The sequence below is a fragment of the Heptranchias perlo genome, chromosome 4, assembly GCF_035084215.1.
Source record: "Heptranchias perlo isolate sHepPer1 chromosome 4, sHepPer1.hap1, whole genome shotgun sequence".
Classification (NCBI taxonomy): Eukaryota; Metazoa; Chordata; class Chondrichthyes; order Hexanchiformes; family Hexanchidae; genus Heptranchias; species Heptranchias perlo.
Genome location: NC_090328.1, coordinates 10,577,674 through 10,591,372, shown reverse-complemented (window position 1 = coordinate 10,591,372; position 13,699 = coordinate 10,577,674). Strand labels below are relative to the sequence as shown.

The 13,699-nt window shown below is 41.5% G+C and overlaps 1 protein-coding gene across 2 annotated transcripts in view; it reads left to right on the top strand.

Moving 5' to 3' along the window:
* Positions 1 to 13,699, top strand: part of sh3rf1 (SH3 domain containing ring finger 1) — a 147,193-nt gene that overhangs the window by 94,460 nt on the left and 39,034 nt on the right. For both annotated transcript variants that reach the window (XM_067982470.1, XM_067982468.1), the window contains exons 3-4: positions 11,034 to 11,309; positions 11,869 to 11,964. In XM_067982470.1, coding sequence (XP_067838571.1) covers positions 11,034 to 11,309; positions 11,869 to 11,964 — 372 coding nt within the window. The remainder of the gene's footprint in view (positions 1 to 11,033; positions 11,310 to 11,868; positions 11,965 to 13,699) is intronic.

Genomic DNA, 13,699 nt, shown 5'->3' with positions numbered 1-13,699 from the left:
AGCAGTTTTGCATTTTACTTGCAGTCCGTTGCACTGGAGCCATGCTTGGGGACTCCGTTGCATTCACGTAATATAAATGATGTGGAGATGCCGGTGATGGACTGGGGTGGACAAATGTAATATAAAAGCATCGTTAGCATTCGCAGTTTTTTCTTTTAACTTTTCCAAAGAGGGACTTTGACGTTTTATAAATTGCTGCAGTATGCACTATTTTAAATATTAAGTTGCGTATAGGGTTCACTCAGATATATTCATCAGAGAAACATTGAAAATGAACTCCTTTGCTTTGAGGTTACTGCAAAATAGGTTGCTCTGAGGTTTTGGAAGTGAAATTGATGCTTTTGTTTCAAGGGAGTAGTGAACAATGATGTCTTAAGCATCACAATCTCTGAGTTGTAACAACCCTTTGCACTTTACAGTACAACAAGTGTGAGTACATTTCAGCTGAACCAATGGAGGAAGTGAATAAACGACACACTGTCCAATCAAACATAAGTTGCATCCACTGCTGTTCATTTTGTAAATTGTCCTCCTGAACCTTGCAGCTCTCAACATTTAAGTATAACGGAAAGTCACTAAATCAGTGCTAATGATTTTACTAAAGGCCTGTTTAAGTATCCCTTCCTGTCTCTCGGTGTTAGTCACAGTCTAATAAATATCGAGCCATAATGCTAAGTACTTACAGGTATAGCCTTTTTTTTTCACAATGAAAATTAAAAATGGCTGATCGGCAAACACTCACAATTAGGAGTGGACCTGCAATGAAATGTTAATGCTGCTACAATGGGCCCGTGGCAACCGGGATCACAGAGAGGTAGAAGGTGCCACATTACCTATTTTATTAGCTTTATTCATTTCTGATCCTGTTTAGGGCAAGTTCCACGAGAATATGGTTTAAAAAATACATTGCATTTCTACTGTAATCACAGTATGTTCACTGAAAACGGTTTCTCTGTAACTCCAATCTGTGGTATTACATGAAATGAAATTGAATCATTTCACGGGAAGGTTGGAACAGTCACAGATTAATTGCATTTAAGGGGAAGCTAGATAGATACATGAGAAAGGAATAGAAGGATATGTTGATAGGGTGAGATGAAGTAAGGTGGGAGGAGGCTTGTGTGGAACATAAACACTGGCATAGGCCAGTTGGGCCGAATGGCCTGTTTCTGTGCTGTAAATTCTATGTAATTAGTGCCCAAATTCCGCTGAGTTGCATTTCTAGGCCCATGTACTGGAGAAATTAATGGAACTAAAAGCCAACAAATCTCCTGGACATGATGGCCTACATCCTAGGGTTTTAAAAGAGGTAGCGGCACAGATAGTGGATGCACTGGTTTTGATCTTCCAGAATTCCCTAGATTCCACTATGGTCCCTGTGGATTGGAAGGTAGAAAATGTAACCCCGCTATTCAAGAAAGGAGGGAGAGAGAAAACAGGGAACTATAGGCCAGTTAGCCTGATATCAGTAGTAAGGTATTATTAAGGACTTAGTAACAGGGCACTTAGAAAACCATAATATGATTAGGCAGAGTCAGCACGGTTTTATGATAGGAACATCGTGTTTGACAAATCTATTAAAGTTTTTTGAGGGTGTAATCAGCAGGGTGGGTAAAGGGGAACCAGTGGATGTAGTATATTTGGATTTTCAAAAGGCATTTGATAAGGTGCCACACAAGAGGTTCTTACACAAGATTGGGGGTAATATATTAGGATGGATTGGTAAACAGAGTCGGAATAAACGGGTCATTTTCAGTTGGCAGGTTGTAACTAGTGAGATGCCGCAAGGATCACTGCTAGGCCTCAGCTGTTTACAATATATATTAATGATTTAGATGAGGGGACCGAGTGTAATACAAACATAGAAAACAGGAGCAGGAGTAGGCCATTTGGCCCTTCAAGCCTGCTCCGCCATTCAATATGATCATGGCTGATCCTCTATCTCAATACCATATTCCCGCTCTCCCCCGTACCCCTTGATGCCTTTTGTGTCTAGAGAACTATCCAGCTCCTTCTTAAATATATTCAGTGACTTGGCCTCCACAGCCTTCTGTAGTAGAGAATTCTACAGGTTCACCACCTTCTGAGTGAAGAAATTTCTCCTCATCTCAGTCCTAAATGTCCTACCCCGTATCCTGAGACTGTGACCCCTCGGTCTGGACCCCCCAGCCAGGGGAAACATCCTCCCTGCACCCAATCTATCTAGCCCTATCAGAATTTTATATGTTTCAATGAGATCCCCTCTCATTCTTCTAAACTCCAGTGAATACAGGCCGAGTCGACCCAATCTCTTCTCATACGACAGTCCTGCCATCCCAGGAATCAGTCTGGTGAACCTTCGCTGCACTCCCTCTATGGCAAGTATATTCTTAGGTAAGGAGACCAAAACTGCACACAATACTCCAGGTGTGGTCTCACCAAGGCCCTGTATAACTGCAGTAAGACATTCTTGCTCCTGTACTCAAATCCTCTTGCAATGAAGGCCAACATACCATTTGCCTTCCTAACTGCTTGTTGCACCTGCATGTTTGCTTTCAGTGACTGATGTACAAGGACACCCAGGTCCCTTTGTTCATCAACATTTCCCAATCTATCACTATTTAAATAATACTCTGCCTTTCTGTTTTTCCTTCTGAAGTGGATAACTTCACATTTATCCACATTATACTGCATCTGCCATGTATTTGCCCACTCACTCAACTTGTCTAAATTGCCTTGAAGCCTCTTGGCATCCTCCTCACAACTCACGATCCCTCCGAGTTTTATGTCGTCAGCAAACTTGGAAATATTACATTTGGTTCCCTCATCCAATTCATTGATATATATTGTGAATAGCTGGGGACCAAGCACTGATCCCTGTGGTACCCCACTAGTCACTGCCTGCCACCCTGAAAAAGACCCATTTATTCCTACTCTGTTTCCTGTCTGTTAACCAATTTTCAATCCATGCCAGTATATTACCCCCAATCCCGTGTGCTTTAATTTTACACGCTAACCTCTTATGTGGGACTTTATCAAAGGCCTTCTGAAAATCCAAATAAACCACATCCACTGGTTCTCCCTTATCTATTCTACCAGTTACATCCTCAAAAAAACTCCAGTAGGTTTGTCAAACACGATTTCCCTTTCAATAATCCATGTTGACTTTGTCTAATCCCATTGATATTTTCTAAGTGTCCTGTTATCACATCCTTTATAATAGACTCTAGCATTTTCCTTACTACTGATGTTAGGCTAGCCGGTCTGTAGTTCCCTGTTTTCTCTCCCTTTTTTAAATCGTGCGGTTACATTTGCCGTCCTCCAATCTGCAGGAACTATTCCATAATCTATAGAATTTTGGAAGATGGCAACTAATGCATCCACTATTTCCATGGCTACCTCTTTTAGTACTGTGGGATGCAGATTATCCGGCCCTGGGGATTTATCGGCTTTCAGTCTCATTAATTTCTCCAGCACTTTTCTTTACTAATACTAATTTCCTTTAATTCCTCCTTCTCACTAGTCCCTTGGTTCCCTAGCATTTCTGGGAAGTTATTTGTGTCCTCTTCCGTGAGGACAGAACCAAAGTATTTGTTTAATTGCTCTGCCATTTCCTTGTTCCCCATTATAAATTCTCCCGTTTCTGACTGTAAGGGACCTGACCTACATTTGCCTTCACTAATCTTTTTCTTTTCACATAGTTGTAGAAGCTTTTACAGTCCACTTTTATGTTCCTCTCATACTCTCTTTTTCCCCTCTTAATCAATCTCTTGGTCCTTTTTTTGCTGAATTCTAAACTGCTTCCAATCCTCAGGCTTGCTACTTTTTCTGGCAACTATATAACTCCTCTTTGGATCTAATACTATCTTTAATTTCTTTTGTTAGTCATGGTCGGGCCGCATTTCCATTTGTGTTTTTGCGCCAGAAAGGAATGTATAATTGTTGCAATTCATGCATTCGTTCCTTAAATGTTAGCCATTGCCTATCCACCGTCATGCCTTTTAATGAAGCTTCCCAATCTATCATAGCCAACTCACTTCTCATACCTTCATAGTTTCTTAATGTATCCAAGTTTGTTGACGATACAAAGCTAGGTGGGAAAGTAAGCTGTGAGGATGGTGTAAACAGGATGCAAAGGGATATAGACAGGTTAAGTGAGTGGGTGAGAAGGTGGTAGATGGAGTATAATGTGGGGAAATGTGAAATTATCCACTTTGGTAGGAAGAATAGAAAAGCATAAAATTTTTTAAAAGGTGAGAGACTAAGAAATGTTGGTAGTCAGAGGGATTCTGGTGTCCTTGTACATGAATCGCTGAAAGTTAACATGCAGGTGCAGCAAGCAATTAGGAAGGTAAATAGTAAGTTAGCCTTTGTTGCAAGGGGGTTGGAGTATAAGAGTAAGGAGGTCTTGCTGCAATTATATAGGACTCTGGTGAGACCACACCTGGAGTACTGTGTACAGTTTTGGTCTCCTTACCTAAGGAAGGATATTCTTGCCTTAGAGGGGGTGCAATGAAAGTTCACTAGATTGATTCCTGGGATGAGAGGGTTGTCTTATGAGGAGCGATTGAGTAGAATGGGCCTATATTCTCTGGAGTTTAGAAGAATGAGAGGGGATCTCATTAAAACATATAAAATTCATAGAGGGCTTGACAGGTTAGATGCTGAGAAGCTGTTTTCCCCTGGTTGGAGAGTCTAGAACTAGGGTCATAGTCTCAAGATAAGGGGTCGGCCATTTAGGAACGAGATGAGGAATGTCTTCACTCAGAGGGTTGTGAATCTTTGGAATTCTCGACCCCAGAAGGATGAGAGGTGATCTCAGTCGTTGAGCATATTCAAAACTGAGATCGACAGATTTTTGGACGCGAGGGGAATCAAGGGATATGGGGATAGGGTGGGAAAGTGGAGTTGAGATAGAAGATCAGCTCTGATCTCATTGAATGGCAGAGCAGGCTCGAGGGGCCGAATGTTCTACTTCTTATGTTCTTATGCATGCAAACCAAAAACGTGCAATATTGTACCTTATTCTACAAATGAAACCATATGCCATTTTTTTTAGAATTGTATGTAATTTAGTGCATTTTTGTTTTATGTTGTGTATATATACAGGAGCTACTGAGTGCTTGTTTCCTTTTATAAAACCAGGATCAAATAGGGCAAGAGCATCCTTGACTGACGAGTGGGTAAACACATTGGCTCGCAGCATGGCACTAAATTTGGCCTAAATGCAACTGGGCTGAGGAGGTTAAAAATCAGCCATGTGTGTATGTGGAGATTAAGTGAGGACAGGATAGCAAAGCCTTCTTTAGTCAAACAACCGTGCTCATACACCCTGTCTAGGCCCCCTATGAGTAATGGTTGATTTAGAGAAGTACAGGGCTACGAGCACACTTGTACCTTCACCACAAATCAATGCTTTCAGGACAAAAGAAAACTTTAAAAGGACGGGGTGGGGGGAGCACTGAGAATAAATATGCTCCTGAACTCGCAGAGGTGAAGTGGACACAGCTGCTGAAAGCTGTGCAAGGCAACTGAAAACATCGGACGTCACGGTTGGCAGACTATACTGTAATCTAACATTCTTCAGGTAACTTTTATCACACAATGCAATGTGCCAATGAGTAACCAGCACACAAAAAAATAGCACCTATACAATAGAATGAGTTGTAAAGCCTTCCAATAAACCTCTATTAGTGCAGCCCAAATTGCTTTCCGTTTTTCAAGTATCCCTTTGTGGTTTGAGTAGCTCTTGCTGCTCTGCAGCTGCTCATATTGTTTGCTATATTGTCACTGTACTTGAAGAACTGCAGGATTCCTGTAGTGTATTTCCTGAAGTAGTTTTTAACATCAATATAATAGCACCATAAAATGAGGCAATGTTTTGCTCACTAAAGTGATGACAGAATGTTGCAATAATATATTCTTTTGAAAGTACTGCTGTTAGAAAAACAAATTCTTGATCGCAGTATTGTGCAGTGCCATTTAAACCTGTCCAAGTGGCAAGTAACATTCGCGCCTGACAGGTGCCAGGCAATGACCATTTCCAACAAGAGAGAGTCTAACCACCTCTCCTTGACATTCAACGGCATTACCACCAACATCCTAGGGGTCATCGTTGACCAGAAACTTAACTGGACCAGCCACATAAATACTGTGGCTACAAGAGCAGGTCAGAGGCTGGGTATTCTGCGGTGAGTGACTCACCTCCTGACTCCCCAAAGCCTTTCCACCATCTACAAGGCACAAATCAGGAGTGTGATGGAATACTCTCCACTTTCCTGGATGAGTGCAGCTCCAACAACACTCAAGAAGCTCGACACCATCCAGAGCAAAGCATCCTGCTTGTTTGGCACCCCATCCACCACCCTAAACATTCACTCCCTTCATCACCGGTGCACCGTGGCTACAGTGCATACCATCTACAGGATGCACTGCGGCAACTCACCAAAGCTTCTTCGACAGCACCTGCCAAACCCGTGACCTCTACCATCTAGAAGGACAAGGGCTGCAAGCACGTGTGAACAGCACTACCTGCACGTTCCCCTCCAAGTCACACAACATCCCGACTAGGAAATATATCGCAAATCCTTCATTGTCGCTGGGTCAAAATCCTGGAACTCCCTAATTAACAGCACTGTGGGAAAACCTTCACCACACGGACTGCAGTGGTTCAAGAAGCGGCTCACCACCACCTTCTCAAGGGCAATTAGGGATGGGCAATAAATGCTGACCTTGCCAGCAATGCCCACATCCCATGAATGAATATATAAAGAAAAATTCCAAGCATGCAGTGACCATGTAACACTTGGTAGCCACATTGTGATTTTGTTGAATTTTAATTGCCAGAAAATATTAACACTTTCCTGGTATAAATGCTGAACTTGCTCAGAACTCGTGAGGTGTGATGTTTATACAAACCTAAGAAAAGTCATGGATGTGAAACGTCATTCCGTGTTTAGATCCCGGAAATTTGCAACGGACTTCTCCAGGACATCTAATTGTATTCTGAACATCACGGTGCTTCTTCTGTTGTTCCTTGCCTGGTAGTTTATTCCAAACATTTATTTCTCTTCCGAGTAAAGAAACTTTCCTGATATCTGTTCTAAATTAACTTTATACTAATTTCTGTTTCCCAGTCACGCAGAACAGTTTAAATTGTGGTTTGTGAAAATGCGCTTTGGTGGCGAGTGAGTTTTTTTTTCAGCTGTTCGGCAAAAAAAAATTGCATTTGCACACAAGCAAACTCAATATAAAGCAGTAACATCATCACATGGCTTGCTCTCCACTTAGCTACCCATAAATAAGATTAATGCTTCTTATAGAAAACTGTATTTATTGCCATTAAAATGGAGTACTTTGTGACTGACCCTTTTTTTGATCCACTTCAGAGACTTTTTTTTGCTGAGCAGTTGTTGGTGTCCCATATCTGTGGAATTTAAAAAAAAAAATCTGTTAATTTCCATGAAGCAGTGCGTTATATAATTATCAACGTGTTTGTACGTCTAGTAATGTTTGGGAGCGCTGTGTGTATTTAGGAGGTATTCGTCTCCAACACAAAGGCTTCAGATGGTCTGATTTATGCAGATCAAACTATGCTATATACTTCAATTTGCTTCCTGCTAACCATTTGTTTTTGCATCACAAATTCAGTGTGTTGCCTCAGATTGAGGGCTGTGAAATGATATACGGCAATGCAAAAAAATTGGTTTTCAAACAGAAGGTGTCATTTGCTTGCAATAAAGAAGTGCAGAATAAAACAGAAAATAAACAGTTATCACACCTAAATGTCTGGCATCTTCCATGTTTGTAAATTCCCTGCAATACTACTTGGATGGTTAGAATCATAGAAAGGTTACAGCATGGAAGGAGGCCATTCGGCCCATCAAGTCCGCGCCAACTCTATGCACGAGCAATCCAGTAGTCCCACTCCACCGCCCTATTCCTGTACATTTTTTCGTTTCAAGTACTTATCCAGTTCCCTTTTGAAGGCCATGATTGAATCTGCCTCCACCACTCCCTCGGGCAGTGCAGTCCAGATCCTAACCACTCGCTGCATAAAAAAGTTTTTCCTCACATCACCTTTGGTTCTTTTGCCAATCACCTTAAATCTATGCCCTCTGGTTCTTGACTCTTCCACCAATGGGAACAGTTTCTCTCTATCTACTCTGTCTAAACCCTTCATGATTTTGAATACCTCTGTTAAATCTCCTCTCAACCTTCCCTGTTCCAAGGAGAACAATCCCAGCTTCTCCAATCTATCCAGGTAATGTAAGTCCCTCATCCCTGGAATCGTTCTAGTAAATCTCCTCTGCACCCTCTCTAAGGCCTTCACATCCTTCCCAAAGTGAGATGCCCAGAACTGGACACAATACTCCAGTTGTGGTTGAACCAGTGTTTTATAAAGGTTCATCATGACTTCCTTGCTTTTGTACTCTATGCCTCTATTTATAAAGCCCAGGACCCCGTATGCTTTTTTAACCGATTTCTCAACCTGCCCTGCCACCTTCAACGATTTGTGCACATACACCTCCAGATCCCTCTGTTCCTCCACCCCTTTTAGAGTTGCGTCCTCTAGTTTATATTGCCTCTCCTCTTTTCCTACCGAAATGCATCACCTTGCATTTTTCCGCATTAAACTTCATCTGCCACGTGTCCGCCCATGTCACCAGCGTGTCAATATCCTCTTGAAGTCTATCACTATCCTCTGCACTATTTACTACCCTTCCAAGTTGTGTCATCTGCAGATTTTGAAATTGTGCCCTGTGCTCTCAAGTCCAAGTCATTAATATATATCAAGAAAAGCAGTGGTCCCAGCACCGACCCCTGGGGAAAACACCACTGTACACCTCCCTCCAGTCTGAAAAACAACCATTCACCACTACTCTCTGTTTCCTGTCATTTAGCTAATTCTGTATCCATGTTGCTATTGCCCCCTTTATTCCATGGGTTGCAATCTTAATAGTAAGCCGAATATGCGGCACTTCAACAAACGGTTTTTGAAAATCCACATCAACTGCATTGCCCTCATCAATCCTCTCTGTTACCTCATCAAAAAAAACACTGTCAAGTTGGTTAAACACGATTTGCCTTTAACAAATCCGTGCTGGCTTTCCCTAATCAATCCACACTCGTCCAAGTGACTATTAATTCTGTGCTGGATTATCATTTCCAAAAGTTTCCCCACCACCAAGGTTAAACTGACTATTAGTTAAAAAAAATATTTCCCCCGCCCCCACAGCCTGAAAATGTTCTCCCTTCCTATCCTGAAAAAAATGTGATCCATGCCATATCCCCTAATTTCATTTCTACTTCTCATTTCTAACCCCTAACTGTAAAGCATCTTGGGGCATTTTGCTACTTGGAAGACATCATATAGCTGCAAGTTATTGGTCTATATTAGAACTATTGAACAATAAAATATTTTGTAGTAATAATGCTTAAAACATTCCCATTGTGTTGAAATTTTAAAAATGCTAATAGCTAAATCTCATGTTCCTTCCTAAAACCCTACAATATTTGCATCTTGACAATTATAATCGTAAATTACATTAATAAGGAAAGGAGAACCATAATCTGCCTGGAGAGTCAAAAGAAGTGGGAACACTTTTTTAAAAAAGAGTAAAATTCAGTATACTGCTCACATCTTACAAAAAAAAGTTGTTGGTCTGTAAAACTGGTAAGAAGGTGTGATTTATGTTGAAGATTATACAATAATCGAGGTAAGGAAAGGCCCACCAATGCTCACCCTGTCCCTTGGACAGAGTAGCCTCGATCACCGATCGCTAGCAATGCTAACTCCTGGCTAATGTTCGGAGGGGAAAATCTGAGAAATTTCTCCCTAATTCCCTAAGGCAATCAAGGAAGCTCCAGGAGATCATGGTGCATCACCAGATGTTCTTAACTAACCCAGCCCCTCCAGTTATGTCCTTCGGCACATTGGACTGTACAGAATTGGAAAAAGCCATTTTCAGCCATCAGACCAGTCTCAAAGGTCACAAAGTTTGGACCCCACTTCATTTCTTGTTGCCTTCATCACCATGGCCTGCCAAAAAATGTTTTGATTACCCACTTCAAATTTATAATGTCTTCCGTTTTGCACTTGATGTTTGAGGTACTGAGTTATTTCATTATCTATTATAAAGATATATACCATAGTATGTTTTTATGCTGTTGTGAACTAGGAGTTTCTGAAAATGCCTGAATGAAATGCAATACTCTGATAGATGTACAAATACAGGATGCTGCTAATTTTAGCAGTTCCCAGGCTTTGCAGAAAATTTTAGCTATTACCTGTAATGTTCGCTCATTACCTTGTGTATGATATCCGGTAAATTTTGTTACACGTTTGAAGATTTTATTGTGCTTTTCCGCCAATGGAAGCCTCGTGCAACCCTGTATCCTTTTCAAAACTTGCCGAGTATTGTTGTCGAGGAGCTTAGTGGTGCAGTGGGCTAGAACAAGGTCCCTTCACTTCTGAGAACTGCATTTGAATCCAGCCCAAGTCAATGAAATGAAAGCTCGTTGTGATAGTCTTAAGTGGGATAAGTTTAGGGAGCCTTGATGTAGTTTCCACAGGGTGCTGACCTACATCACGGAACGGCCTCTTGCCCAGACCATACAGGTGGGTGATAACGAAAAATAGAGTAATTCTGAATGGTGCAGTATGAACGATTTGCACGAATAGAGGGAGCCCCACCAGGTATAACTGATGCCAACACATCAGGCCCAAGGTAAAAGAAAGAAATGCTTGCATTTATATAGAGCCTTTCATGACCTCAGGACATTCCAAAGCGCTTTACAGACAATTAAGTACTTTTGAAGTGCAGGCACAGTTGTAGGAAAGTGTTTCAATCCCTCACTTTGATAAATGCAAATTTAAAGAATAATTCACCAAGGATAGTTAGTGGCAGATGCTTCCCGTGGAAAAAGTTGGCAGGGTCACGTCAAAATGGCACTTCTATTTCTGTACAAGTGTGAGAATTAAGTACCAGCTGCTGCATAATTTATGGGGGGAAAATTGCATTTGTTAAAATTGTGCTTGCATTGTGTTGCAGGGTATACCTCAACTACCGTGTGCCAAAGCATTATACAACTATGAAGGAAAAGAGCCTGGCGATCTCAAGTTCAACAAGGGCGACATCATTATCCTGCGACGACAAGTGGATGAAAACTGGTATCATGGGGAAGTCAATGCTGTCCATGGTTTTTTCCCCACCAACTTTGTCCAGATTATCAAACCTTTACCTCAGCCTCCGCCACAGTGCAAAGCACTTTATGACTTCGAAGTGAAGGATAAGGAAGCAGATAAAGACTGCTTGCCATTCTCAAAGGTGAGGGCGTCCTCTTCTACTTGGTCTGGTTTCAGGAGAGTTTAGATGGAATGAATCCTTGCCCAATCTATTACAGTACCTATCGCAATGCTGCTTTCAAAGTATATGAGCAATGATTTTTCTTTGCCGTTGGATTTTGATATTATTAAAATTCCAGACTCTGCTCTGAGTAATTGGTGAAAGGCTACGCTTTTTGTACCATTTACACCAAGCTGTAAAATCTGAGGTGTGTTTCAGTAACGTGAACTTGTCAGTGCCATAATACAGTTCAGGAAGGTGTTTTGCAATGTCAGATCAGCACAAACTCCTTAGATTTCATTTTTGCCGTAAACTGCAAGCATTTTTATAATTGTGATACATCCCGTTTACTCGATTTCACACGAGGAATCATTAAAATCAGCCATTGAGCCGTAGCCACAATCTTCTTTCACTCAACAAAGCATCGTATCAGACATACAGCTTCCGATCCCTCGTCCTTTTTCATTGTGGTAGATTTTGTTTATTTTTATAAAATAGGATTACTGGTTTCCCAGGAGAACTCATTTATTTTTCCCTTCAGGACGATATCTTGACAGTGATACGCCGAGTGGATGAAAACTGGGCTGAAGGAATGTTGGGAGACAAGATAGGAATATTCCCGATTTCGTATGTTGAGGTGAGTGGTCATTTTCAGTCAATGGGACGTATGTGCAAAAATACTGTTAACATGTATTTTCAGCAAGGTTTTTAGTGTAAAAGGAGAGTTTACTTTTTGGGAAGGTGACTAACTCACTTGTGACATGCTATGCACCCAGGTTTCCTGGTGGAAATACTACTTTGTGTTGCTGGGTAGAATTTGTATTGTGGCGAGTTTTTGTTTGCGTTCTTTCGCACAGTGAGGAACAGCTTTATAGCTATTGGCATTCAGCGTAGTCACGTTATTACAACAGGAGCTGGAGGCCTCCAGTCAGGGGTTAATGCAGATTATGTGGGACAGCTGAGTTGAGCTTGTGGTCATGTTTTCGTCGCCGTTGAGAAATCGCACCAGTCAGCATGTGATTTTATTCGTGTTATTTCTGTCTGCCTGGGACCACAGACACAACAGCAATAAAAGTAGGGCAGGCAAGTGTTTATTGAATTAAATTTTATTGACTTACTGAATAGCGTTAGTGAAATATAACCTCCCTCTTTTAGGTTATTAAAATGTAGTTTTATACATTTCCATGTATGCAAAAAAATGCATCTCCAAACATGAGTTATTTAGCAATGTGGGCGTACTCCCTTTTGACTTTTATGGGAATTATTTGACAAAATATGAGTTGCACAAGCATTCCTATTGTCCATATGTTCATGTAATTATTTACGTTTGATCTTAGTACCACTACCCTCTGGACTTTTCATTACAAGCCACTTTGCCTTTTGCTATTTTGCCTTCAAAAGCCTAAAATCTTTATTATTGGTATCACTGTCACCTCTGAGACACAATTCAGTGCCTACTATGAATTTGAGTGCTGCATTGTCGGAGGTCCTGTGTTTCATAGCAGCCGTGGCTCAGTTGGCCTCTGAGTCAGAAGGTTGAGAGTTCAATCCGCATTCCAGACACTTGAGCACAAAAGCTAGGCTGACACTCCATTGGACTATAACCTGGTTGGACTACAACCTGGTGTTGTAAGATTCTTTACAGTTGTCAACTCCATTGCAGTACTGAGGGAATGCTGCACTGGAATGGTGCCGTCTTCTGGATGAGACGTTAAACTGAGACCCCGTCTGCCTCCTCAGGTGGATGTAAAAGATCCCATGGCACTATTTTGAAGAAGAGCAGAGTACTCCCTGGTGTCCTAGCCAATATTTATCTCTCAACCAACACCATTAAAACAGACTATCTTGTCATTATCACTTTGCTGTTTGTGGGACCTAGCTGTGTGCAAATTGGCTGCTGCGTTTCCTAAATTACAAGTGACTACACTTCAAAAGTGCTTCATTGGCTGTAAAGTGCTTTGGGATGTCCTGAGATCGTGATGATGCTATATATATACAAGTCTGTGTTTCCTTTTATTAACCTGAAGCTCCATCGGTCTACTCAAGTGGATGTAAAAGATGTTGTGGCACTTCTCAAACAATTGCATGGAGTTCAGTCCTGACTGGTTCAGATTAATGGATCACCCCCCTAACCCTCACATTTAGTAGCAACTGTAACAAACTCATGCGATTATCTGTGCAATTGTTTCTGCTGCTGCCTTCCCTTCCTCTCTCAATCCTGACCTCCCTACAGACTCCAACTCATTCCAGTAGCAATTCCTGTCACACTACATTCCCCCCCTCCCCCACCTCTACTCTCCCCTCAATCTCCTGCTCCCTTGATCCCCTCCCACCTCAACTGCTGACCACTCAATTATCTCATTTGGCTTTCA